At 44.3% G+C, this 27,405-nt stretch overlaps 1 protein-coding gene across 1 annotated transcript in view; it reads left to right on the forward strand.

Moving 5' to 3' along the window:
- THADA (THADA armadillo repeat containing) overlaps positions 1 to 27,160 on the forward strand; it is a 591,430-nt gene extending 564,270 nt beyond the window's left edge. The window contains 2 exon segments of the mRNA XM_040430339.1: positions 23,272 to 23,435; positions 26,046 to 27,160. Coding sequence (XP_040286273.1) covers positions 23,272 to 23,435; positions 26,046 to 26,354 — 473 coding nt within the window. The 3' untranslated portion in view covers positions 26,355 to 27,160.
- The last annotated feature ends 245 nt before the right edge of the window (positions 27,161 to 27,405 follow it).

Genomic DNA, 27,405 nt, shown 5'->3' on the forward strand with positions numbered 1-27,405 from the left:
GAAACGGAATGCACACGGAGTACCTTCCGTATTTTTTTTGCGGACCCATTGAAATGAATGGTTCCGTATATGGTCCGCCAAAAAAAACAAAAAAAAAACAAAACGGACACGGAAAGAAAATACGTTCATGTGCATGAGGCCTTAAGCTTGGCACTTGCAGGAGCAGAACCTAGCAGAATAAAAGCTGATAATAAACGCTCCACAAAGTGTATGTTTGTCCTGTCTCCCGTGCCTCGATCTAGTGCTGTCAGCAGTTTTGCATGATCAGAACTGCCGACAGACTACTTTTAAGTCTTGTGCATGTTATTGCTATAGTAGAGGAGTAAGCGTAAGTCCATATGACAACCCAAATGCAAACTCTTGCTTTTAGTGGTTCCATTCATTGTAATGGAGGACACAGCCTGCACAGCAGTCATTAGATAAGAGATACGTGATGCAATATTAATAAAAACTTGGAATACACTTTTATCATTATTTACAGTAGCAGTATATGTATTACACTTCTATCCTCCTCATATTTGTTATTACCCCTATTAAGCAAATGACTTAAGAGCTATTCAGATATTATAGTAGATCGATCCCTATCCATTATTCGTTCCCCTCTCTTTGTCCTGGATCACGCTTCCATTAAGGCCTCTCCAGGGAGGTGTGTGTGTAGGGGGTGATCCCATGTTGCCCTGTGTTATGTATGTATATATCCCCTCTAGGTCCTTCCTGCACTTGTTCTCCTCTGACGTACTCTCTAAGGACCATCTTAAATTGTCTGGAGTTAATTATTACGTTTTTTTGCATGTTTTAATGAATTTTTTCTATTTATATGTTTTCCTGAATGCAGGCGACTTTCCACCAAACTATATCAGGCATATTGCAAATGATTGCATCGTGTCTTGTCTAAATAAGCCGCGTACGGTCCTATATATTAAATTTGTCATCTTACACTTTATGCTGCGTTCATCTCGACTGCGCAAGATTTCTCAGAAGGCCAATAAATATGATCTATATCCCCTGCGGAGAAGGGGAACTGCAGGCTGAAATCCTATCTGTCATCTAAAGTTGCATTATAATTGGAACATGTTGTTGTTCCCTATATGTTAAAATTCAATTAGAGATTTTCTGCGGATCGGCGGTATAGAGGGGTCTAAAGTTCACGCCCATAAATAAAAACTTTTTTTTTTAACCATCTCATGGCTTAGAAGGATAGGAACAGCCTTGAGGGCATCCAAAGTACTATTGGGATGGACGAAAATCTCGTTGATGAGTTATATAGACACAAAGTTGGAGAGTTTTTTTTCCCTCACGTATATACGTAGCTCTGACATATTTTGCAGCACTTTACAGACATTATCATCACTTGTTGTCCCCAGTCCCCTTTGGAGTGTGGGAGGAAACGGGAGTATCGGGAGGAAACCCACAGAAACACGGGGAGAACATACAAACTCCATGCAGATGTTGTCCTTGTTCGTATTTGAACCTAGGACTCCAGCGCTGCAAGGCACCAGTGCTGACCACTGAGCCACCGTGCCAAGAAAAATTGCTAATTTTAACTCATAATTTTTTACATTTTTGGGGCGCGACTGCTTAGTAAGTGTGGGCCACTGTGCACACTATGGTGATCAACAAGTCACTACACTACATTGTGAGGCAAACTGAAAGGGGTTGTCTTGTTAAAGGGATCTGTCAGCAGTTTTATGGTACCCTATCGACAGATCCCCTTACGCATTTTACACTCACCTAAAGAATTATTAGGAACACCTGTTCTATTTCTCATTAATGCAATTATCTAGTCAACCAATCACATGGCAGTTGCTTCAATGCATTTAGGGGGGTGGTCCTGGTCAAGACAATCTCCTGAACTCCAAACTGAATGTCAGAATGGGAGAGAAAGGTGATTTAAGCAATTTTGAGCGTGGCATGGTTTTTGGTGCCAGACGGGCCGGTCTGAGTATTTCACAATCTGCTCAGTATTGGGATTTTCACGCACAACCATTTCTAGGGTTTACAAAGAATGGTGTGAAAAGGGAAAAACATCCAGTATGCGGCAATCCTGTGGGCGAAAATGCCTTGTGGATGCTAGAGGTCAGAGGAGAATGGGCCGACTGATTCAAGCTGATAGAAGAGCAACGTTGACTGATATAACCACTCGTTACAACCGAGGTATGCAGCAAAGCATTTGTGAAGCCACAACACGCACAACCTTGAGGCGGATGGGCTACAACAGCAGAAGACCCCACCGGGTACCACTCATCTCCACTACAAATAGGAAAAAGAGGCTACAATTTGCACGAGCTCACCAAAATTGGACTGTTGAAGACTGGAAAAATGTTGCCTGGTCTGATGAGTCTCGATTTCTGTTGAGACATTCAAATGGTAGAGTCCGAATTTGGCGTAAACAGAATGAGAACATGTATCCATCCTCTGATGGCTACTTCCAGCAGGATAATGCACCATGTCACAAAGCTCGAATCATCTCAAATTGGTTTCTTGAACATGACAATGAGTTCACTGTACTAAAAGGGCCCCCACAGTCACCAGATCTCAACCCAATAGAGCATCTTTGGGATGTGGTGGAACGGGAGCTTCGTGCCCTGGATGTGCATCCCTCAAATCTCCATCAACTGCAAGATGCTATCCTATCAATATGGGCCAACATTTCTAAAGAATGTTATCAGGACCTTGTTGAATCAATGCCACGTAGAATTAAGGCAGTTCTGAAGGCAAAAGGGGGTCCAACACCGTATTAGTATGGTGTTCCTAATAATTCTTTAGGTGAGTGTAGATTGATGATCTATCCTCAGGATACGTCATCAATATCTGATCGGTGGGGGTCTGACACCTCTCACCCGGCTGTTTGAAAAAGGCAGTGGTGCTCCATGCGAGCGCTGCTTCCTCTTCATTACAATGTGAGTCGTCTCCCTTGCAGAGACGGTGCAGTTGAATTACAAGTATTCGCTCCGTTCAAGTGGATGGAGCGAATACTTATGATTACACTGCGCTGCCGAGCCTTCCGAGACAACGGGCAGTGTAATGAAGAGGAAGTAGCGCTCACATGGGGCGCTGCCTCTTCTTCAAACAGCTGATCGGCAGGAGTGCCCACCGAGGAGATATTGATGACCTATCATGAGGATAGATCATCAATATATACTGCCTGCACAACCACTTTAATTTCATTGACCCAGCCATTTTCCTAAAATCTTGTACTAACAGCCCCAGCTCAATACACAGCACGAGCCGATGTTCATGAGGTCCCGGTTCTTCCCACCACTGATTTCTTTAAGAAAAAATATGTAAATCTGCATTGGAGAGAGCCGGGTCCTCATGAGCATCGGGACTCTTCATCTTACACTGTGTATTGAACAGCTCCAGCATTTTGCAAAGGGTATCTGTCCCTAGTTTGGTTAGGGAACCAAAAACTGCTGACAGATCCCGTTGAAGGCTTGTATTTGCCCTATATAGGGCATATAGACACCATTTAGGGGGTCCCCAGCCCCCTGTGGTACTGCATTTCTTTTCTGTATGTTTCCATACGGTGCTCTGTATGTGTATCCTATTTTTTTCTGTAGTAATTAATGTGCATGATGAAAGTCTCCTCTCTTGACATTGAATACTAGAAGCTTCTGTACCGCACCCAGTCTCAGCTCTTGGATTTGATCACAACTTGGAAGCCAGAACATACCACTAATGCATCCAAGGAGAACGCCTGAGGTGTGGATGCAGCTTGATAGCACGAACAACCTGCTGTTGATCAAAACAAAAAAATTATTGGGGCTGTTACTTTAGGAAACATACCCGGAGATATCTGTAGGATGTGGAGCCCCCTCTGTAGAGTAATGCATACTGAGTTGTCCTGTGTCCTGCCCAAGCAATCTAAATCTAGCAAGGCATATATCTCTTATATATATAAAAATCTGTTTCTGTCTGTCTGTCTAGACGTTCTTTATGCGCGACCAAACGACTGAACCGATCTTCACCAAATTTGGCACACAGGTACAACAGGTGTCCGGGAAGGTTTTAGAACGGGTCTCAGCTCTCTAGGACGTACCGTTCCTGAGATATTCCCAAAAAAATAACCCCCCCCCCCCCACCTAAATACAAGCCTGCAATTCTTTCTCTTCAAATCGCAACTGCCATAAACACAGTTTTACTCCAGGTTTCTATAACAACCCAGCCATATTTCTTTACTGCTTAAAGGGGCGGTCACAGTGAAAGTCACAGTTAAAGGGGCGGTCACAGTGAAAGTCACAGTTAAAGGGGCGGTCACAGTTAGAGGGGTGGTCACAGTGAAAGTCACAATTAAAGGGGCGGTCACAGTTAAAGGGGCGGTCACAGTGAAAGTCACAGTTAGAGGGGCGGTCACTGTAAAGTCACAGTTAAAGGGGTGGTCACAGTTAAAGTCACAGTTAAAGGGGCGGTCACAGTTAAAGGGGCGGTCACAGTTAAAGGGGCGGTCACAGTGAAAGTCACAGTTAAAGGGGCGGTCACTGTGAAAGTCACAGTTAAAGGGGCGGTCACTGTGAAAGTCACAGTTAAAGGGGCGGTCGCTGTGAAAGACACAGTTAAAGGGGCGGTCGCTGTGAAAGTCACAGTTAAAGGGGTGGTTACAGTTAAATGGGCGGTCACAGTGAAAGTCATGGTTAAAGGGGCGGTGACAGTGAAAGTCACAGTTAAAGGGGCGGTCACAGTGAAAGTCACAGTTAAAGGGGCGGTCGCTGTGAAAGTCACAGTTAAAGGGGTGGTCACAGTTAAATGGGCGGTCACAGTGAAAGTCATGGTTAAAGAGGCGGTGACAGTGAAAGTCACAGTTAAAGGGGCGGTCACTGTGAAAGTCACAGTTAAAGGGGCGGTCGCTGTGAAAGTCACAGTTAAAGGGGCGGTCGCTGTGAAAGTCACAGTTAAAGGGGTGGTTACAGTTAAATGGGCGGTCACAGTGAAAGTCATGGTTAAAGGGGCGGTGACAGTGAAAGTCACAGTTAAAGGGGTGGTCACAGTGAAAGTCACAGTTAAAGGGGCGGTCACAGTTAAAGGGGCGGTAACTGTGAAAGTCACAGTTAAAGGGGCGGTCACTTTGAAAGTCACAGTTAAAGTGGCGGTCACTGTAAAAATCACAGTTAAAGTGGCGGTCGCTGTGAAACTCACAGTTAAAGGGGCGGTCACTGTGAAAGTCACAGTTAAAGGGGCGGTCACTGTGAAAGTCACAGTTAAAGGGGCGGTCGCTGTGAAAGTTACAGTTAAAGGGGTGGTTACAGTTAAATGGGCGGTCACAGTGAAAGTCATGGTTAAAGGGGCGGTGACAGTGAAAGTCACAGTTAAAGGGGCGGTCACAGTGAAAGTCACAGTTAAAGGGGCGGTCGCTGTGAAAGTCACAGTTAAAGGGGCGGTCACTGTAAAAATCACAGTTAAAGGGGCGGTCGCTGTGAAAGTCACAGTTAAAGGGGCGGTCGCTGTGAAAGTCACAGTTAAAGGGGCGGTCGCTGTGAAAGTCACAGTTAAAGGGGTGGTTACAGTTAAATGGGCGGTCACAGTGAAAGTCATGGTTAAAGGGGCGGTGACAGTGAAAGTCACAGTTAAAGGGGCGGTCACAGTGAAAGTCACAGTTAAAGGGGCGGTCACTGTAAAAATCACAGTTAAAGGGGCGGTCGCTGTGAAAGTCACAGTTAAAGGGGCGGTCGCTGTGAAAGTCACAGTTAAAGGGGCGGTCACTGTGAAAGTCAGTTAAAGGGGCGGTCGCTGTGAAACTCACAGTTAAAGGGGCGGTCACTGTGAAAGTCACAGTTAAAGGGGCGGTCACTGTGAAAGTCACAGTTAAAGGGGCGGTCGCTGTGAAAGTTACAGTTAAAGGGGTGGTTACAGTTAAATGGGCGGTCACAGTGAAAGTCATGGTTAAAGGGGCGGTGACAGTGAAAGTCACAGTTAAAGGGGCGGTCACAGTGAAAGTCACAGTTAAAGGGGCGGTCGCTGTGAAAGTCACAGTTAAAGGGGCGGTCACTGTAAAAATCACAGTTAAAGGGGCGGTCGCTGTGAAAGTCACAGTTAAAGGGGCGGTCGCTGTGAAAGTCACAGTTAAAGGGGCGGTCGCTGTGAAAGTCACAGTTAAAGGGGTGGTTACAGTTAAATGGGCGGTCACAGTGAAAGTCATGGTTAAAGGGGCGGTGACAGTGAAAGTCACAGTTAAAGGGGCGGTCACAGTGAAAGTCACAGTTAAAGGGGCGGTCACTGTAAAAATCACAGTTAAAGGGGCGGTCGCTGTGAAAGTCACAGTTAAAGGGGCGGTCGCTGTGAAAGTCACAGTTAAAGGGGCGGTCACTGTGAAAGTCAGTTAAAGGGGTGGTCGCTGTGAAAGTCACAGTTAAAGGGGCGGTCACAGTTAAAGGGGCGGTCACTGTGAAAGTCACAGTTAAAGGGGTGGTCGCTGTGAAAGTCACAGTTAAAGGGGCGGTCACAGTTAAAGGGGCGGTCACAGTGAAAGTCACAGTTAACCACTTAAGGACCACAGGTTTATACCCCCCTAAAGACCAGGCCCTTTTTTACAAATCGGCACTACACTACTTTCACCGTTTATTGCTCGGTCATGCAACTTACCACCCAAATGAATTTTACCTCCTTTTCTTCTCACTAATAGAGCTTTCATTTGGTGGTATTTCATTGCTGCTGACATCTTAACTTTTTTGTTATTAATCAAAATTTAACGATTTTTTTGCAAAAAAATGACATTTTTAACTTTCAGTTGTAAAATTTTGCAAAAAAAAACGAGATCCATATATAAATTTTGCTCTAAATTTATTGTTCTACATGTCTTTGATAAAAAAAAAATGTTTGGGTAAAAAAAAAATGGTTTGGGTAAAAGTTATAGCGTTTACAAACTATGGTACAAAAATGTGAATTTCCGCTTTTTGAAGCAGCTCTGACTTTCTGAGCACCTGTCATGTTTCCTGAGGTTCTACAATGCCCAGACAGTACAAACACCCCACAAATGACCCCATTTCGGAAAGTAGACACCCTAAGGTATTCGCTGATGGGCATAGTGAGTTCATAGAACTTTTTATTTTTTGTCACAAGTTAGCGGAAAATGATGATTTTTCTTTTTTTTTTCTTACAAAGTCTCATATTCCACTAACTTCTGACAAAAAATAAAAGCTTCCATGAACTCACTATGCCCATCAGCGAATACCTTGGGATGTCTTCTTTCCAAAATGGGGTCACTTGTGGGGTAGTTATACTGCCCTGGCATTCTGGGAGCCCAAATGTGTGGTAAGGAGTTTGAAATCAAATTCTGTAAAAAATGGCTGGTGAAATCCAAAAGGTGCTCTTTGGAATGTGGGCCCCTTTGCCCACCTAGGCTGCAAAAAAGTGTCACACATGTGGTATCTCCGTATTCAGGAGAAGTTGGGGAATGTGTTTTGGGGTGTCATTTTACATATACCCATGCTGGGTGAGAGAAATATCTTGGCAAAAGACAACTTTGTATAAAAAAAATGGTAAAAGTTGTCTTTTGCCAAGTTATTTCTCTCACCCAGCATGGGTATATGTAAAATGACACCCCAAAACACATTCCCCAACTTCTCCTGAATACGGAGATACCAGATGTGTGACACTTTTTTGTAGCCTAGGTGGGCAAAGGGGCCCATATTCCAAAGAGCACCTTTCGGATTTCACTGGTCATTTTTTACAGAATTTGATTTCAAACTCCTTACCACACATTTGGGCCCCTAGAATGCCAGGGCAGTATAAATACCCCACAAGTGACCCCATTTTGGAAAGAAGACACCCCAAGGTATTCGCTGATGGGCATAGTGAGTTCGTGGAAGTTTTTATTTTTTGTCACAAGTTAGTGGAATATGAGACTTTGTAAGAAAAAAAAAAAATCATCATTTTCCACTAACTTGTGACAAAAAATAAAAAATTCTAGGAACTCGCCATGCCCCTCACGGAATACTTTGGGGTGTCTTCTTTCCAAAATGGGGTCACTTGTGGGGTAGTTATACTGCCCTGGCATTTTCCAGGGGCCCTAATGTGTGGTAAGTAGGTAAATGACCTGTGAAATCCTAAAGGTGCTCTTTGGAATATGGGCCCCTTTGCCCACCTAGGCTGCAAAAAAGTGTCACACATGTGGTATCGCCGTATTCAGGAGAAGTTGGGGAATGTGTTTTGGGGGGTCATTTTACATATACCCATGCTGGGTGAGAGAAATATCTTGGCAAAAGACAACTTTTCCCATTTTTTTATACAAAGTTGGCATTTGACCAAGATATTTCTCTCACCCAGCATGGGTATATGTAAAATGACACCCCAAAACACATTCCCCAACTTCTCCTGAGTACGGCGATACCAGATGTGTGACACTTTTTTTGCAGCCTAGATGCGCAAAGGTGCCCAAATTCCTTTTAGGATGGCATTTTTAGACATTTGGATACCAGACTTCTTCTCACGCTTTGGGGCCCCTAGAATGCCAGGGCAGTATAAATACCCCACATGTGACCCCATTTTGGAAAGAAGACACCCCAAGGTATTCAATGAGGGGCATGGCGAGTTCATAGAAATTTTTTTTTTTTGGCACAAGTTAGCGGAAATTGATATTTTTTATTTTTTTCTCACAAAGTCTCCCTTTCCGCTAACTTGGGACAAAAATTTCAATCTTTCATGGACTCAATATGCCCCTCACGGAATACCTGGGGGTGTCTTCTTTCCGAAATGGGGTCACATGTGGGGTATTTATACTGCCCTGGCATTCTAGGGGCCCTAAAGCGTGAGAAGAAGTCTGGAATATAAATGTCTAAAAAATTTTACGCATTTGGATTCCGTGAGGGGTATGGTGAGTTCATGTGAGATTTAATTTTTTGACACAAGTTAGTGGAATATGAGACTTTGTAAGAAAAAAATAATAATTTCCGCTAACTTGGACCAAAAAAATGTCTGAATGGAGCCTGACAGGGGGGTGATCAATGACAGGGGGGGTGATCAATGACAGGGGGGGTGATCAATGACAGGGGGGGTGATCAATGACAGGGGGGGTGATCAGGGAGTCTATATGGGGTGATCACCCCCCTGTCATTGATCACCCCCCTATAAGGCTCCATTCAGATGTCCATATGTGTTTTGCGGATCCGATCCATGTATCCGTGGATCCGTAAAAATCATACGGACATCTGAATGCAGCCTGACAGGGGGGGTGATCAATGACAGGGGGGTAATCAATGACAGGGGGGTGATCAGGGAGTTTATATGGGGTGATCACCACAGTCATTGATCATGCCCCTGTAAGGCTCCATTCAGACGTCCGTATGCGTTTTGCGGATCCGATCCATCTATCAGTGGATCCGTAAAAATCATGCGGACGTCTGAATGGAGCTTTACAGGGGTGTGATCAATGACAGGGGGGTGATCAGGGAGTCTATATGGGGTGATCACCACAATCATTGATCACGCCCCTGTAAGGCTCCATTCAGACGTCCGTATGCGTTTTGCGGATCCGATCCATCTATCAGTGGATCCGTAAAAATCATGCGGACGTCTGAATGGAGCTTTACAGGGGTGTGATCAATGACAGGGGGGTAATCAATGACAGGGGGGGTGATCAGGGAGTCTATATGGGGTGATCACCACAGTCATTGATCACGCCCTGTAAGGCTCCATTCAGACGTCCGTGTGCGTTTTGCGGATCCGATCCATCTATCAGTGGATCCGTAAAAATCATGCAGACGTCTGAATGGAACTTTACAGGGGTGTGATCAATGACAAGGGGGTGATGAGGGAGTCTATATGGGGTGATCAGGGGCTAATAAGGGGTTAATAAGTGACGGGGGGGGGGGGGGTGTAGTGTAGTGTAGTGGTGCTTGGTGCTACTTTACTGAGCTACCTGTGTCCTCTGGTGGTCGATCCAAACAAAGGGGACCACCAGAGGACCAGGTAGCAGGTATATTAGACGCTGTTATCAAAACAGCGTCTAATATACCTGTTAGGGCCCTTTCACACTTGCGTTGTTCTGTTCCGGCATAGAGTTCCGTCGTCGGGGCTCTATGCCGGAAGAATCCTGATCAGGATTATCCTAATGCATTCTGAATGGAGAGAAATCCGTTCAGGATGCATCAGGATGTCTTCAGTTCCGGAACGGAACGTTTTTTGGCCGGAGAAAATACCGCAGCATGCTGCGCTTTTTGCTCCTGCCAAAAATCCGGAACACTTGCCGCAAGGCCGGATCCGGAATTAATGCCCATTGAAAGGCATTGATCCGGATCCGGCCTTAAGCTAAACGTCGTTTCGGCGCATTGCCGGAGCCGACATTTAGCTTTTTCAGAGTGGTTACCATGGCTGCCAAGACGCTAAAGTCCTGGCAGCCATGGTAAAGTGTAGTGGGGAGCGGGGGAGCAGTATACTTACCGTCCATGCGGCTCCCCGGGCGCTCCAGAGTGACGTCAGGGCGCCCCAAGCGCATGGATCATGTGATCACATGGATCACGTCATCCATGCGCATGGGGCGCTCTGACGTCACTCTGGAGCGCCCCGGGAGCCGCACGGACTGTAAGTATACCGCTCCCCCGCTCCTACTATGGCAACCAGGACTTTAATAGCGTCCTGGGTGCCATAGTAACACTGAACGCATTTGGAAGACGGTTCCGTCTTCAAATGCTTTCAGTACACTTGCGTTTTTCCGGATCCGGCGTGTAATTCCGGCAAGTGGAGTACACGCCGGATCGGGACAACGCAAGTGTGAAAGAGGCCTTAGGGGTTAAAAAAATCACATCTCCAGCCTGCCAGCGAACGATCGCCGCTGGCAGGCTGGAGATCCACTCTCTTACCTTCCGTTCCTGTGAGCGCGCGCGCCTGTGTGCGCGCGTTCACAGGAAATCTCGGCTCACGCGAGATGACGCCTATTGGCATTAGCGTAGCCTGGGGGAGCCGCCGCAATGACGCCTTTCGGCGTTAGCGTGGCGGCAAGCGGTTAAAGGGGCGGTCACTGTAAAGTCACAGTTAAAGGGGTGATCACAGTTAAAGGGGTGGTCACAGTGAAAGTCACAATTAAAGGGGCGGTCACAGTTAAAGGGGCGGTCACAGTGAAAGTCACAGTTAAAGGGGCGGTAACTGTGAAAGTCACAGTTAAAGGGGCGGTCACTGTGAAAGTCACAGTTAAAGGGGCGGTCACAGTTAAAGGGGCAGTCACTGTGAAAGTCACAGTTAAAGGGGCAGTCACTGTGAAAGCCACAGTTAAAGGGGCGGTCGCTGTGAAAGTCACAGTTAAAGGGGCGGTCGCTGTGAAAGTCACAGTTAAAGGGGTGGTCACAGTTAAATGGGCGGTCACAGTGAAAGTCATGGTTAAAGGGGCGGTGACAGTGAAAGTCACAGTTAAAGGGGCGGTCACAGTTAAATGGGCGGTCACAGCAAAAGTCACAGTTAAAGTAACGGTCACAGTGAAAGTCACAGTTAAATGGGCGGTCACAGTGAAAGTCACAGTTAAATGGGCGGTAACAGTGAAAGTCACAGTTAAAGGGGCGGTCACTGTGAAAGTCGCAGTTTAAGGGGCGGTCACAGTGAAAGCCACAGTTAAAGGGGCGGTTACCGTGAAAACCACAGTTAAAGGGGCGGTCACCGTGAAAACCACAGTTAAATGGACGGTCACAGTGAAAGTCACTGTTAAAGAGGCGGTCACTGTAAAAGTCACAGTTAAAGGGGCGGTCACTGTGAAAGTCACAGTTAAAGGGGCAGTCACAGTTAAAGGGGCGGTCACAGTGAAAGTCACTATTAAAGGGGCGGTCACTGTGAAAGTCACTGTTAAAGGGGCGGCCACTGTGAAAGTTACTGTTAAAGGGGCGGCCACTGTGAAAGTTACTGTTAAAGGGACGGCCACTGTGAAAGTTACTGTTAAAGGGGCAGTCACTGTTAAAGGGGCGGCCACTGTGAAAGTCACTGTTAAAGGGGTGGCCAATGTTAAAGGGGCGGTCTCTGTGAAAGTCACAGTTAAAGGGGTGGTTACAGTTAAAGGGGCGGTCTCTGTGAAAGTCACAGTTAAAGGGGCGGGCACTGTAGAGGTCACTGTTATGGCGGAAACTGTTGATATTTTTTTGCGACACACGGAAACATAAAATGAAATAGATGAAATATACCCGTGCGAAGCCGGGTCCTTCTGCTAGTGTATATATATGTATGGTGTCCATATAACTGCAATATACAGTATAAAAAAAGCCTATTATGGTCAATGTGAGTAAATACACCTGAGCCCTAAGATCCAGTCTCTTTTACGTAAGAGAAGTCTCTCATAAAGGGGATCTTTCATAAAGACAACCCCACTCCATATTCCCTTTAGCAGGCATGCTCAACCTGCGGCCCTCCAGGTGTTGCAAAACTACAACTCCCATCATTCCCTGACAGCCTACAGTTATCATCCTACAGAAAGGCATTGTGGGAGTTGTAGTTTTACAACAGCTGGAGGGCCGCAGGTTGAGCATCCCTGCCCTATAGGGACATTACAAAGAGGGTCACAAAGTCAGACCGGGAATCCATTTTGTATGAACAGTCCCTGTTCTTGAGAAGTAAAGCTTTGTTGTTTTAGAAAGATGGTCATTCATCTAAGTGGCCGTCATGTATGGCTTCTTTGACACTGCCATTAGTAGTTCCGGCAGAGAACAGCCTGCTGGAGCTCTCTGGTTTCGGCATTGTCAGATGTTACCGAAATGCCTGCCAACCCCATTGACTATAATGGGGGGTGACTGAGATGTGCCAAGATTCAGCTGGATCTCCACGGTACCCCATTATAGTCAACGGGCCAGTGCCAGACCCAAAGAGCTTCAAAAGACTAAACAGCCTTCAGAACTACTAGCGGCAGTGTGGCCTAATAGTTCATTACCTTGCTGGCCAAGGATTCAGCTATTTGCCCCAGTAGCTGCTTTTTGAAAGGGGTTGTTTCTAAGGCCTCGTTCACATCTCTGCTCTGTGCCGATACAGCATGCCGGCTCTTGCTGGATCCAGTGTTGCCTGATCATCTACTTCACCGCCAGATCCCAAATGACTGCAATGAGGTCTGGTAGTGATCTGGCCACTTTCCGGCATAAATGCCGGGTTCCGGCCAAACTAAAACCATTGCATGCAACATTTTATTTTGCCCAGCCGGCATTTACTTAGGGTTTACCGAACGGAGATGTGAACGTAGCCTAATGGGACAGCCTGGGCTAAGTATATCTAGATAAAACGTCTGATCTTCACACATTACGAATTACAGATCTCCAAAAATCTACGACAAAGTATGTTTTTACTCGGCACAAGGTACTTCATCATCTCTTACTAATGAAACGCGAGCAAACAAAATGAGTTTTATGGCGAGGCAGAGAAAATGATAGTGCCGTACATGGTGCACTTAGACGCTGCGTTGTGAGATGAGACTTTACTGGCAGGTTTGTTGTAACTAAGGAAGACGTGTTGATCCTAAATACAATCCATCCAAGTTTTCATAGAGGAAACAAGATTCTCGCGAAGCAATGAAAGCAAGTTATTTCTGCATTCCTTGAAATCACACTGTATCACTCTTCTTTTCTTAGAAATCTATAAAAGACAAGGAGAGAATTTTAGCAAGTAGAAGCAAGTAAAGCGGCCAACGCTGCCCGTGTTCCGTATCAGAGTTGCTGGATAAAACCACACTATGTTCCTCAAGAAAATAAATATCACACTCGAGGGAGATTGCGCAGGAAGAAAAGTATCGCTAAAATTCCACTATATACTGTATTACCGACGCTGCACGCGGATGAGGGTGAATGTATTGACAGAACTCCATATCTTTGGAATTTCATGTTCTGTTCCCTCCTGTGGAATTGTAGGGGTGGATTGTTTTCTTAATCTTGTTTCAACCAAGTATAAATTTGGCAATTTTTTTCTTCAGGTACAGATCTAGTAGAAATTGTGGTCATTTAAAAGAGAATTCTTGGCAGAACTCCTACATTTTCTAGTTCTCTTATTTTTGGCCCCAATTCTTGGCTTCCCATACCACCTGCCATAGAAGTGCCACTCAAAAAATCCACTCTGGGTCAAATTTGTTGGCTTCCAAAATACCATATTGGGGATCTCGCCTTTTGATTTTATGCTTTACTTACTATAGGAAGTGGGAGGATGTCCCAAATCTGGGTAAAACATAGATTGAGTTTTGCCCAAATGTTTCTTTCAGTGCTTTGGTTCTGCAACATGATACAGTTGTGGGTTAAAGCGGTTCGCCAATTTCCTATATTGGACACGGAGAAGCTGTAATTCCACTGCTGACTGCTGCAATGTTGATGATGACCAGGTAAACACTGCCGAAAATGCGGCGCTTGCAACACCTGATCGGCAGGGATGCAGGGAGTCGGACCCCCGCCAATCTGATATTGATGACCTATCCTGAGGATACGTCATCAATATAGCAAACTGTCCAAACCCTTTAAGATAAGTACATGATTTCCTGTGGTAGGTGGTGCCTGAAGCATGCAATATAGAAGTAGAAAGATCTTTTAAATAAAAGTTTTATGCAATCTTATTTTTTTTTAAATCTATAGCAATGCATATGGAGGTTGGGGGGGGCAGATGTTTTTGTTAGTGTTGGCTATATTTCTCTCTAGACAGTGGAGAAGGAAATCGCACTGTATACCATAAAGCTGTTTCTTTCTGGTGCTGTGTGTCAGGGACTATTTCCTATGCAGGGGAGGAAGAGGTTAAAAAGAGCTGACTGCAATGGACTCCTGGGGCTTGATGAGCTGGTGCCCACCCACAGAAAGGAAAGCGAAAAGTCCTCCAGATGATAATAAAAGTAAAAAAATAAGTTGAAAATTACACCTAAGAGTGGTGTTTTTTGCATTGATATATTTAAAATAATATTGTGCATTAATATATATATATATATATATACACTCACCTAAAGAATTATTAGGAACACCATACTAATACGGTGTTGGACCCCCTTTTGCCTTCAGAACTGCCTTAATTCTACGTGGCATTGATTCAACAAGGTCCTGATAACATTCTTTAGAAATGTTGGCCCATATTGATAGGATAGCATCTTGCAGTTGATGGAGATTTGAGGGATGCACATCCAGGGCACGAAGCTCCCGTTCCACCACATCCCAAAGATGCTCTATTGGGTTGAGATCTGGTGGCTGTGGGGCCATTTTAGTACAGTGAACTCATTTCATGTTCAAGAAACCAATTTGAAATGATTTGAGCTTTGTGACATGGTGCATTATCCTGCTGGAAGTAGCCATCAGAGGATGGATACATGTTCTCATTCTGTTTACGCCAAATTCTGACTCTACCATTTGAATGTCTCAACAGAAATCGAGATTCATCAGACCAGGCAACATTTTTCAAGTCTTCAACAGTCCAATTTTGGTGAGCTCGTGCAAATTGTAGCCTCTTTTTCCTATTTGTAGTGGAGATGAGTGGTACCCGGTGGGGTCTTCTGCTGTTGTAGCCCATCCGCCTCAAGGTTGTGCGTGTTGTGGCTTCACAAATGCTTTGCTGCATACCTCGGTTGTAACGAGTGGTTATTTCAGTCAACGTTGCTCTTCTATCAGCTTGAATCAGTCGGCCCATTCTCCTCTGACCTCTAGCATCCACAAGGCATTTTCGCCCACAGGACTGCCGCATACTGGATGTTTTTCCCTTTTCACACTATTCTTTGTAAACCCTAGAAATGGTTGTGCGTGAAAATCCCAGTAACTGAGCAGATTGTGAAATACTCAGACCGGCCCGTCTGGCACCAACAACCATGCCACGCTCAAAATTGCTTAAATCACCTTTCTTTCCCATTCTGACATTCAGTTTGAAGTTCAGGAGATTGTCTTGACCAGGACCACCCCCCTAAATGCATTGAAACAACTGCCATGTGATTGGTTGACTAGATAATTGCATTAATGAGAAATAGAACAGGTGTTCCTAATAATTCTTTAGGTGAGTGTATATATATATAGAAGAAAGCCGGACAGCACTCCAAGTAAAAAAGCAAGTGGTGTTTTTTCACCCATGTGGAAGGCAACGTTTCAGCTCATACAAAGAGCCTTTTTCAAGCAATGAACACAAGTGCATCATGGGGTATATGTAGTCCAACCCCTATCATATCACAATAATTATCAATTAACACATTTATACAAAAATAAAGTGCAAAAAGTGTTTACAAAAATACATGAATTCATACAAAGTGCATACGGTCCATGTGCTGGACAAATTACATAAATAATATATTATGTGTATGACAATAAACATACACAATACACTATAAAGTGCCAATAATTACATACATGTGTGCATCGCTATAAATGTGGGAGGAGTGATACCATGCTGAATTACAGGAAGAAAATTATGACATACCCCGTGCGATCACCTGAGCCTCACACGCCAGTGGCCGCCGAAACCGGCGTTCGGAAGTTGTCACTGCGCAAGCGCCAAGTTGCGTCAAAGGCCCACGGCATGATGTCTCCACGTGCCGTTTCGGGAGCATGCGCATCAGTACTCCGCCATACTGGCGGACATTTTTCAATAGGTAAAAAGCCTCTTATGCCATATGTGCATGCCCAAATATAATATAAACAGGGCAGCGCCATCACGGAGTATATTCCGCGTCCTGGGACATGGATATACTGGAGAAAATGGGGAGGCTGCACCTCGTCAGAGGCACAGACCCTCTACCCATGCGGACATGATGTGTCTGTCAGTGCAACGGGAGTCGTCACACCCACCTCCACAAAGTCCACCATAGACCTCCAATCACCTCCCCTAATGGAGAGCACCAAATGAACAAAATGGTCAGGGACTAATCTGTAATAAAAATGCATATTTGACACAACTTGGAGAGTAGCAGAAACATTATCAATAATGTATATTAACATAGGCGTGTGGACACAGTGTTCATAGACAGGGCACGTCCCACAAGTCTTCAGCATCCATCCCATCTGTGAAAATATAGAAGAAAGAAAGAAAACAATAAAAATGGCTTGTTTGTGTTCAAGATTCACTATGTACCCCCAGGGACACGACCGCATCAAACACACATTATAGGGCAAACCACTTCTCTAAGCATACACCCCCGGATTATAAACCATATTGAGCCCATTTGGTTTCAGATAATCCAAAGTGTATATCCAGAATAACTCCTTCTTTTTCAACATCAGTACTCTGTTGTTTTTGTAAACACTTTTTGCACTTTATTTTTGTATAAATGTGTTAATTGATAATTATTGTGTTATGATAGGGGTTGGACTATATATACCCCATGATGCACTTGTGTTCATTGCTTGAAAAAGGCTCTTTGTATGAGCTGAAACGTTGCCTTCCACATGGGTGAAAAAACACCACTTGCTTTTTTACTTGGAGTGCTGTCCGGCTTTCTTCTTTATCATCACGGGGTAAGCAGCTATATCCCTGGACCTTGCACCCGCCAGCTTTTATTGTCCAGTGCCGCCATCGTGTCCCTTTTTATATATATATATATATATATATATATATATATATATATTTTTTTTTATTATTTATATATTTACTTTTATATATATATATATATTTAATGTAAACTGATAAGGGGCTCTAACCGGGCCAGAAAATAAACCCTTATAGTTTCCAATCAAAACCCTCTTTACTACCACAAAGAAACCAGCCGGTAGCCCGCACATCCACCTCATGCATGCATTTGGTTTGGATCCGAGCAGTGCTGTTCCCGTTTCACGCGGTGTCCTGCGTTCCATCAGCATCTATTTACACAATGTGATTGGGGCGGGGGATCGTATATCAGAGCGAATGTTTTTGTGTTTGCTGCTAGAACTGTTTACAGCAGGAATAGAAAGCACATCACTAATGACTGCCTGACGGGTTTGTTTGTAATAGCGGGACGTAGCAGGAGCCGGGATTGTGAAATGATCCAGTCTTCCGCATGTGGCGATTCTCGCTCGGGTCCATATTTAGCCAAGACTCTGCTTGAGAATTGTAATGACGCAATGCAGCAGCAATGTCGAATTTGCTCCATTGAAGTGATTTTAGCTCATTTTAGAGCTCGCCCTTCCTCGTCCTTGACCATCCGCTTTTGCCCTGGTTGTTTTGTTCCTAGTCATTAGAGTTAATGTAGTAGTCTTGCATAAGTAAGCATCACTCTCTTACTTCCTACACTGGCTTCCAGTCAAATGCTAATCAGTTTCCCATAAGCCGGGAATGTAGGCGAGAAGGATACGGGGTAAACAAGCCTCGGAGGTTTAGGCAGCACAATCGGGTAAACAAACGCGAACAATATGAATCATTGCTGCATTAAGCAGAGCTAAACTCCTATAATAGTATCCGGCCGCAAATTGGTGGGGGGAGGGGGACTTCACGAGTGGTTGATGGTAAGTGACAGGTTAATAAAGTGTGATCTGATTTATTTTAGTCCTAGGTCCTGCACGCTACCAGAACAGCTAGCCAGGGGCAAATGAAAAACATCCTGGTTGGTGCTCAATTAAAAGTATGAGGTGCCGTATGTAAAAGAGCCAGCAATAACACTGACATATTACGATATCTACGTTTCCGTAGCTCTGATGGACTAGAAACGGGTCATATTTTATCTGCAATAAATTTATCCTTAAAGGGGTTGTCGCACTCCAACAAATGGCATTTATCATGTAGAGAACGTTAATACAAGGCACTTACTAATGTATTCTGATTGTCCATATTGCCTCCTTTGCTGGCTGGATTAATTTTTCCATCACATTATACACTGCTCGTACCCAGGGGTTACGACCACCCTACAATCCAGCAGCGGTGGTCGTGCTTATAGACTAATGAAGAAATTGCCGGCCTCTCTGGTGGCTGGAAACGTGGGCGTGCACATAGGCACGCATGCACAGCAGCTCCCGTCCTTGCCACCTTGTATCCCTCGCTTTTTACTATAGTGTACAAGCATGACCACCACTGCTGGATTGGAGGGTGGTCGAAACCATGGAACAAGCAGTTCCATGGTTCCAAATGTGATGGGAAAATGAATCCAGCCATCTACGGAGGCAATATGGAGAATCACAATACATTAGTAAGTGCCTTGTATGAACTTCCTGTACATGATAAATACCATTTGCTGAAGTGAGACAGCCCCTTTAAGTGATCTCCTTTTAATTTAGGTTTACCGGTCCGCTATGCCACCTCTTTGTGGGTGGTTATAACTGCAAGTCATTCTCTCACATGAGAAAAGTGGAGCTATAGGTGGAAATGTGATGTAACCATGCTGATGGGATTAGTTGGGCCAAATGGTTCTTATCTGCCGACACACATTCTATGTTTCTATGAATACTTGGTGGTGGTTGACATAATTGGCAGTCTGTAGAGGTGAGCGAGACTCTGTGCCGAATTGCTAGTCCATAAAATACATTTGGATGGGCTGTTTGACTAAAGTAGAATAAAGTAGAGACAGGTGAGTTGATTTCAGCGGTCTGTCATTTATAAGTTAAAAGTAAGTGGTTGCCAAGAACCAACATCACAATCATTGCAGACTGGGCCTGGAGAAGAGTCCCGGCCACCTGAGAAGAGTCCTGGTTATTCATGAATTCCTGCTCTCCTGCCCACCTGCTGATGACTGACAGTCTTCTACTGAGTTTTCTCCCTTTCTCTCTAGGAGAGAACTGCCAATCATCAGCAGATGGGCAGGAGATTATGTATAACCAGGACTCTTCTCAGGTAGATTTGACTCTTTTCAAGGCCTGGGCTGCAGTGATTATGATGCTGGTTCTCAGCAACCACTTACTTTTAGCTGATGAGCGACACAGCGCTGACATCAGCATTTCTGTCACTATTCTATGCTGCCCTCAGTGATGTCAGCATAAAGTTGATGACAGGTTTCCTTTAAGGTGGCCAACTGGCAATACACTTTAGATGGTTGTTTCTGTTGAACCTCCTCCCCAGCTTGGTCGAACCGGGTTCGTGATAGGGAGAGGGCACTAAGTCACCTGAAGCCTCCGGCGGTGGTCTATCTACTGTAAGATGTTGGCATGTTGAAATTGAGCACGCCCAATCCTTTTTCTCTTTGATATCTCCCAAATGAGTTTTTGACACATATCAGATGGCCAGTCGGTGCTAGCAAAATTGGTCAATTTGACCAACTTTAGATTGTGTCGCCACCTTTAAGCTCTGGTGGCACTAGAAGCCATGATGCTTTTCTGGATCCAAACAGGCACCCAATGGCAACAAACTCCAGTGACCATGGGGTCCTTTGGGGTTTTGTTAAAGGGGTTGTCTGTGTTCTAGATATTTCTGACCTGTCCTAAGGATAGGTCATCAATATCAGATTGGTGGGGGTCCAAAATCCAACACCGTCACTGATCAGCAGTTCTCATGAGTCACTGGCATGGGAAACAAGACAATGGATGGAGACAGAAGCAGAAAGCACTGTCCACCGCGCAGTTTCCATGCCAGGTTCCTACAGCTCGTCTCTCATTTAAGTGAGGATGTGCTACTGACAATATGCAAAACTGTATGGGGGAGGAACGATCGTAATAATTAGGGATGAGCGAATGTTTCATCCAAAGTCTATTCGCATAAAACTTTGTTTCAATACTGTACGGAGCGAGCGGTGCGGGTGAAGCCGGCAGCAGGAGAGCGTCCTTTACTCACTGCGCCGAATACTAAACGGGACGGTGCAGGCTCGGGATTTTACGGGCACAGAGGAGAACTAGGACGTCAATCAACTGGACATGGGCGTGCCAAAGGGTGAGAAGACGGAGCCTCTAGGTGCTGCAGCAATGCCCCACTAGCACCTAGAGGCTCATTAGCATATTATAAAAGTCTTTATTTTGAGGGAACGGCGGCAGCAGGGAGATATAAGTCATACTGTTATGTTCTTCTGACATTAGCACATCGCTAATGTCAGCCAGATACATAACGATTTTTCTGATGACAGAAACCCTTTAAGTGAATTACGTAATGGATTCCGTTCTCACGGAATCCATCAGGTAATTCAATGTCGGCATGCCGCATAATAATAGGTGTATGGTGTAAGGTTCCGTTCTGCTGGCCATACACTTGTATTATGACGACATGCAAAACGGAAAGCCTCTAAAGGCATTCCGGCATTGAATTATGTCATGGAATCCATTACGTAATTCACTTAAACCCCAAACTCGAATCTGCCACAAGGCAGGTTCGCTCAACTCTAGTTCTATTCACAAGGCTGTTTTTTTTTTAACAGACGTCAAAAAATAGGACATGTCCTATTTTTTCCATTTTCACAGCCCGACCACCCCCGTACCATTGAAGAGGTGGTCGGGCTGTGAATGTAGTGTTTGGCTTCAAAGAACATCTCTCACCTTTTGGAGGACCCAACACATTCCCACATTACACAGGCAGCCTGTGTATTCAGTGGCATTATGTCCTGCTTATGTTGCCCTGTGGAGGCTATATAGGAGAACTGAACACTTGCTGCTGGGTTGTTGCCAAAAACTTTCAGACCACGCTGGGGGTTGTAGTTTTGCAACCCCTGGAAAGCACATGTTGGAGACCACTGCTGTAGAGTTTAAAGGTTCTAGCAGCAGATCGCTTTGTGAGCAGCTTATCTTTAGGGAGCCTTCCAACAAAATGGGTTTGTCAGAAATGGACAACGCCTTTAAAAAAAACATTGCCGACTACCTCGTGATATTTTGCCGTCTGTATTTACTGACCACTCCATAGATTAGAGCTCTTTGTGCAGGAAAAAAAAAATCAACGTAAAAGAACTAGGGAGCGTAGAAGTAGTAGTATAGCCACCCCTGCACACAGGTAATGTGTCTAGACCATTGAGCGTGGTGGCGCTCCCTCACTATTTATACACCTGCCACATAATGGTGTGATTGATGGTGTGTATATCTCAGTATCAGCTACCACATTCTCCCTTTCCTCATTCCGTAGGATAAACATTCAGGGGGGAATATTAATTACCTGTGGTCTCGTGAGCAGCCTAGTCCAGCGGGTCTGCCAGCATCTGAGAGGGTGTCTCCTACCGCTCTGGTAAATGCCCTGACAACAGGTGGGATACCACTGCCAAACCACAGCAGGCATTAAAGGGATAATCGGCCCGTATTCTTATAGGATATGCGATGCCCTGAATGTGAACAATGTGAGGAATCTGTTGGCTTCAGTAGGCTGCTGGCACGGTGTATTGTTTGCTTCCATATTAACCTTTTGGCGTCTATGAAAATTTTTATATCCATTTGAACTTTTTTTTAAACTTTTTTTTTTGTAACAACATCGAAACCAAATCAGTTGCCATTATGAAAATGACTGGTTGCATAGCTATTATATAACATAGGTCTGTATTTAGCAGAGGCACCGTAGCTTTTGACTTTGTGTGGAGAGGTCTCTATCCGCTTTGCATGTGTAGATCCCGCATTTTTCCCCTGGCAGGGTTTGAATGGTTTTGCAAAGTACCATTGGCATGAAAATGGTGCCACCAGTGGCCAATGCAAGTTGTTAAACTAATGGCATAGTTTATTTTCCTTTTAGTGTCAAGATCTTAGCACTTTACTAGCTGGCCGATGTCTGGGCCCACTGGCCATGGAGGTGATGTTAATGAACATGCTTTACATTTGTCTGGAAGTAGACATTGGTCCACTGGGCAATCACCTGGGACACTATTCTCGCTGTTTTAGGCAACATGCACACGGCATGTACTACCGTGCAGGTCATGCCAAAATCCACTGGGGGCAGTACTTCTATGGGAGAATAACTCCATACATACAACATGTAATGGAGCATGCCGCTTTTTTTTTTGGTCAGATTTGTATGTAACCCAACAACAAACAGCCGTGAGACCTAAAGGTCACTTGAGCCTCTGCTGACAGGTGATGTAGAAGAGCATCTAATTCCACCTTTGAAAATAAACCACTTGCAATCCTAAAGTGATTGACCAGGACTCAAATAGCGATGAACTATCTTCAGGATGGGTCATCACTATCAGATTGGTGGGGGTCCGACTTCTGGCACCCTTGCTGATCAGCTGGTTGAAGGGACCTTGATGCTCAGGTGAAATCTGCAGCCTCTACACAGCATACGAAGCATTGTAGAGCGGCTGTGCATGGTATTGCAATGGGACTGAGCTGCAGAAAGGCCATGTGACCCATATATGTGACGTCACAGGCCTAGGAAGAGGCGGCAGCGCTCACGCAAGCAGTTGGTTGTCATGCCGGGAGTCAAATCCCCCACCAATTAGAAACTTATGACCTATGCTGATAGGTCATGATCCATATTTGAGTCCTGGAAAAGTTATTAAATCAAGCTACAGAGCCATGGATACTGCAAGATTAATCATTTTTGCAATTTTTTCCTAATTCTTCTCTCTCCTCTTTCCAGGGTTTCAGTACTGCACCGTCAATCCTCCCATGGCTTTGGATCTGACATTTGGGATCATGTGTGAGCTTCTGCAGCAGTGGAATCACGTCGAACATGGTGTCACCGTCCTCTTAGAATGGCTGCTAGGAGAAGATGATCTCAGCAGTCCAGAAACCACGAAAATGGTAATTAGCAATTAGGCTGACCGATGTCCATAGAATTACATAAAAGACCAAGCTGGAGGTGTGAAAAGCCACAGAGAACAATTATCTTGGACAGTCTGTACCCGGCCTGACGTAACCCACGAGACACAAATGTTGTGTTCTTCATATTACCAATTAGACGCACAGGTGTTGTGCATACCAATGCAGTCATTTTACAAGAGGATATGGCAAGGCATGAAGGCGGGTACATAATCATTAAGCTGTGCATTGCCTCTGTGCCAAGGGGGCTCACAGGACTTAAATTGTGACAAAGTGAAAGCAAATGAGCAAAAAAGGAACATAAACAGTATAGGTGTTTTAAGAGCTGTAATGATTATTGTGCATTACTGCAATGTCTGCCGAAACAGGAAAAGCTTTATAGTTATTTCATCTCCAAACATTTACTTACAGAGCGAGGAAGCTGCCAAGGAAAATATCACTCTCCTATGACAGGGGCTCTGAGTAGCTTTTAATTAATAGTAATCAGATTAATATGCACAAACCATTCTGATTCGGTAAAATAAACATTTCATGGAGCCACAATTGCACATTTCAAAGCTCCAGAAACACAAAAAGGAAGGCTGACATTTTTGTAGACTGGTCTGGATAGAGAGACCATATGTATGTATACACCTCTATGTCTAATCAATGAGCTATTCCCCAGTGGAGACAGAGAGCTAAACAGTAGAATGCTACCATTCTGCAGCCACCACCAGGTGGAGCCTTATTTTTGCTATTTTATTATACAGTGTATAAACAGTATGAAGTCAGCGCCTGAGCTCCCTCTAGTGGTGGCTGCAGGCAGCTGAAATCTTATAATAGAACAGAGTAGACCTATGAAACTGGCCACTGTATAGATAAATGCAAATATTAATTAGCACAGCGTTGTGGACATATTTAGATAAAGAAAATGTTAAAGTCTTGGTATTCGGTTTCAGATTTGGATATCCTATTTTCTGATGTTATGTTTAATGTTATTTACAATGTTATCTAAGGTGAGGTCTGTGTTACACCAATCTGCGTACAGGACAAGCATCGCTCAATGATAAACTTGTCAATCTGCACTTGTCTGCATCAGCCTATTGCACTAGCTCAGTGATCTCCAACTCCGGTCCTCAGGGCCCACCTGCCGGTCATGTTTTCAGGATTTCCTTAGTATTGAGCAGGTGATATAATTAGTGTCAGTGCATCAGGACTTACCACAGGTGGGATATTCTCACGTCATGACTGGAGTTGCAGAACACTGCTCTAGCTGATACAGAGTATGTCGGGGAGGAAGGAACAATTGCTTCTGCAATTGTTTCTCCCCATTCGGTTGTATTGGCGATTGGTAGCACATCACTGATTCTATGGGGGCAATGTGCTGCTGATAATCAGACATCTTTCATTCTGAATTAAGGATGCAACCAGCGGACAAATGAGTGTTTTGCTCTTTTGCTGATGGATTAAAATTATATGGGACCGTTATCAGGAATTAGCTTTCCTTGGAACGCTGGTTTCCAATAACTGGCCCAAACATTGGGTGGTGTAAAAGAGTTAAGCCTCTTTTACACAAGCCAATTGGGTTGGGTTCAATAAGGACATTAAAGGGGCACATAATGGTAAAATAACTGAACCTGGGTCCCTGCTGCTTGAAAAGGGTAATCTGAGTTGACTCATCCATAGATGTGACCTGCACTTACAGATCTCTGGGTTTGTAATTGCAGGACACATAAATAAATAAAAATACCCCCTGCAGATGTTGCCCTAGACACAAGCTTTTATTGCCTACTTTTAGTACCCTTACTGGAGAGCCACGAAACGTGCTTCCTTGCCTACCTTTAGTACCCTTAGTAGAGAGCCATAATGCCCAAAATACAGTACCTGCAGATGTTGCTCTAGACATAAGCTTTCTTGCATACCATTAGTACCCTTACTGGAGAGCCATGAAACACACTTCCTTGCCTACCTTTAGTACCCTTAGTGGAGAGCCATAATGCACAAATGGCTGATCGATTTCAATAAATGTGAGGTTTATTGGTTCAGTTCATTAGGACTTAGCAGCCACTTTCATTAGCAATAACTTAGAGCGTGGACTGAATATTACTGCAATTGTCGAATGCACCTTGTATTATAGTTAAAATGTCTCTCAAGCTTCAGTTTACCGTTTTCTATTTAAAAAAAACTAAAATAAGTACATAAAACCGAAAGCCCATTTCCATTCTGTCCTCTGAATAAAGTTACCTCAGTGCAAAAATTGTTTGCCTGTGCGGTTTATATGTAACTGCTTGTGCAAATAAAAAAAAAAGGTTTAGTCTGGACCTGTCCTTAGGTACAGTATATCATCCCTAGATAAATAAACCTGTCTAACACACATGTAATAGGAAGTACACTCCGATGACAGTTAGCTCTTCCAGGAATGTCTACAGGTGGGCTCCTGTCCTCCAGGCTCGCCTCCACATTGCAAACGTCTGTGAGGACACCAGGGCTGTTCCAGAACATTGTGACTGGCGATAAGTTATAATGTTCTTCCCTGAACATGGCTTTATATTATCCTAAAGACTGTAAGCCTAGATCACACCACTAACCAAATGTTCTTCTATGTGTTTGCAGACTGAAGATGATCTCTTCGAGAAAGGTGAAGCCAACTTTTGGGCTGAGAGGCTTGTATACGTTAGGCTACTTTCTAAACATCTCAAGGACCTCATCGCCTCAGATCCCCTCTGTCTACAAACGCAGGATACAAACCTACTTCAAATTTCCCAGGCAGTATATGAACGATCAGGCAAAGTCCAGCACTGTTTCCATGGTCTACCACCCACTCCCGAGTTCCTTAAGACTTCTGAATACACCAGATTACTGATTCATAAAGAAAGGACTGAGCGATGTATTCAGATTCTGGAACTTATTATCAAAAAGTAGACTCAATCATAAGTTGGACAAGATTTTTTATGTACTGGCTGACGGTCAAGTACGGCTTTGACTTTTTAAAAGACATTTCTCAGATTTGTTTTTGTGATGGCTCAGAGTCACCATGTATTTTACCAAAGTTATGCGAATAAAATAGTTCAGCTTTCATTATACGTCATTCTCAAGATGTGTGACATTTTAGATGTGGCCTGTTTACTGCTGCAGCAACAATATATCTAGAGCTCTACATGTGTTTGAGAGGATTATCAACCACTGAGTAGGAGCCATGAGTAGAGCATGAAATACGAGTTGCAACAGTTTGTTCCTTGAAAAGATTATAGTGAAAAACAGGATGTTGAGAAGCAGATGCAAAAGATTTACCTCCCCATCTAATAGAATGATTGTAAATTGTAGGAGGATATTTACGCAAATAGAGCAAACTAGAACTTGGAATTCGGCCCCTCTGTTCCGTTCCAGCAAATTTCTTACAAAACTCTCAACAGAATCCTGGCTAGCCATGCATTGTACGCTTTAATAGGGTCCCAAATTAGACACAGCTCGAACAAGTCCATGCCAGAAATATGCTTTGATGACCATACATCTCTCTGCTAAGTTCATGTGAACGTGCATGAAGACATACGTATGGTGAGTTCACACTGCTAGAGTTACACTAGGGAGAAAGTAGTTCTGTACATTCTGTACTGCCAGGTGTCAGACACCTGTGGTCAGTCAGATGTCCTGAACATGCATACATACCATGCAAGCTTAGTGTTACGGAAAGAAGAGTAGTGAGTGTCAGGGAGGACTCTCCTCTTGTGTTTTCCCAGATATTTTGAAGGTCATTTTCCTTGTTGTGATTTTTCTAGATCTTAAAAGGGTTGTCTCATCTGGAGACATTGGTGGCATATTGCTAGATTATGCCATCAATGTCAGATAGGTGGGGCTCCCAGAGGTCCTATCTCCAGAATGCACAGTTGCTCTCCATTTATTTCTATGGGACCGCCAGAAATAGCCAAGCGGTTATTTTCAAAACTTCCATAGAAATATGTGTGATGCACACAAC

Source organism: Bufo bufo, chromosome 4 (genome assembly GCF_905171765.1).
Source record: "Bufo bufo chromosome 4, aBufBuf1.1, whole genome shotgun sequence".
Classification (NCBI taxonomy): domain Eukaryota; kingdom Metazoa; phylum Chordata; class Amphibia; order Anura; family Bufonidae; genus Bufo; species Bufo bufo.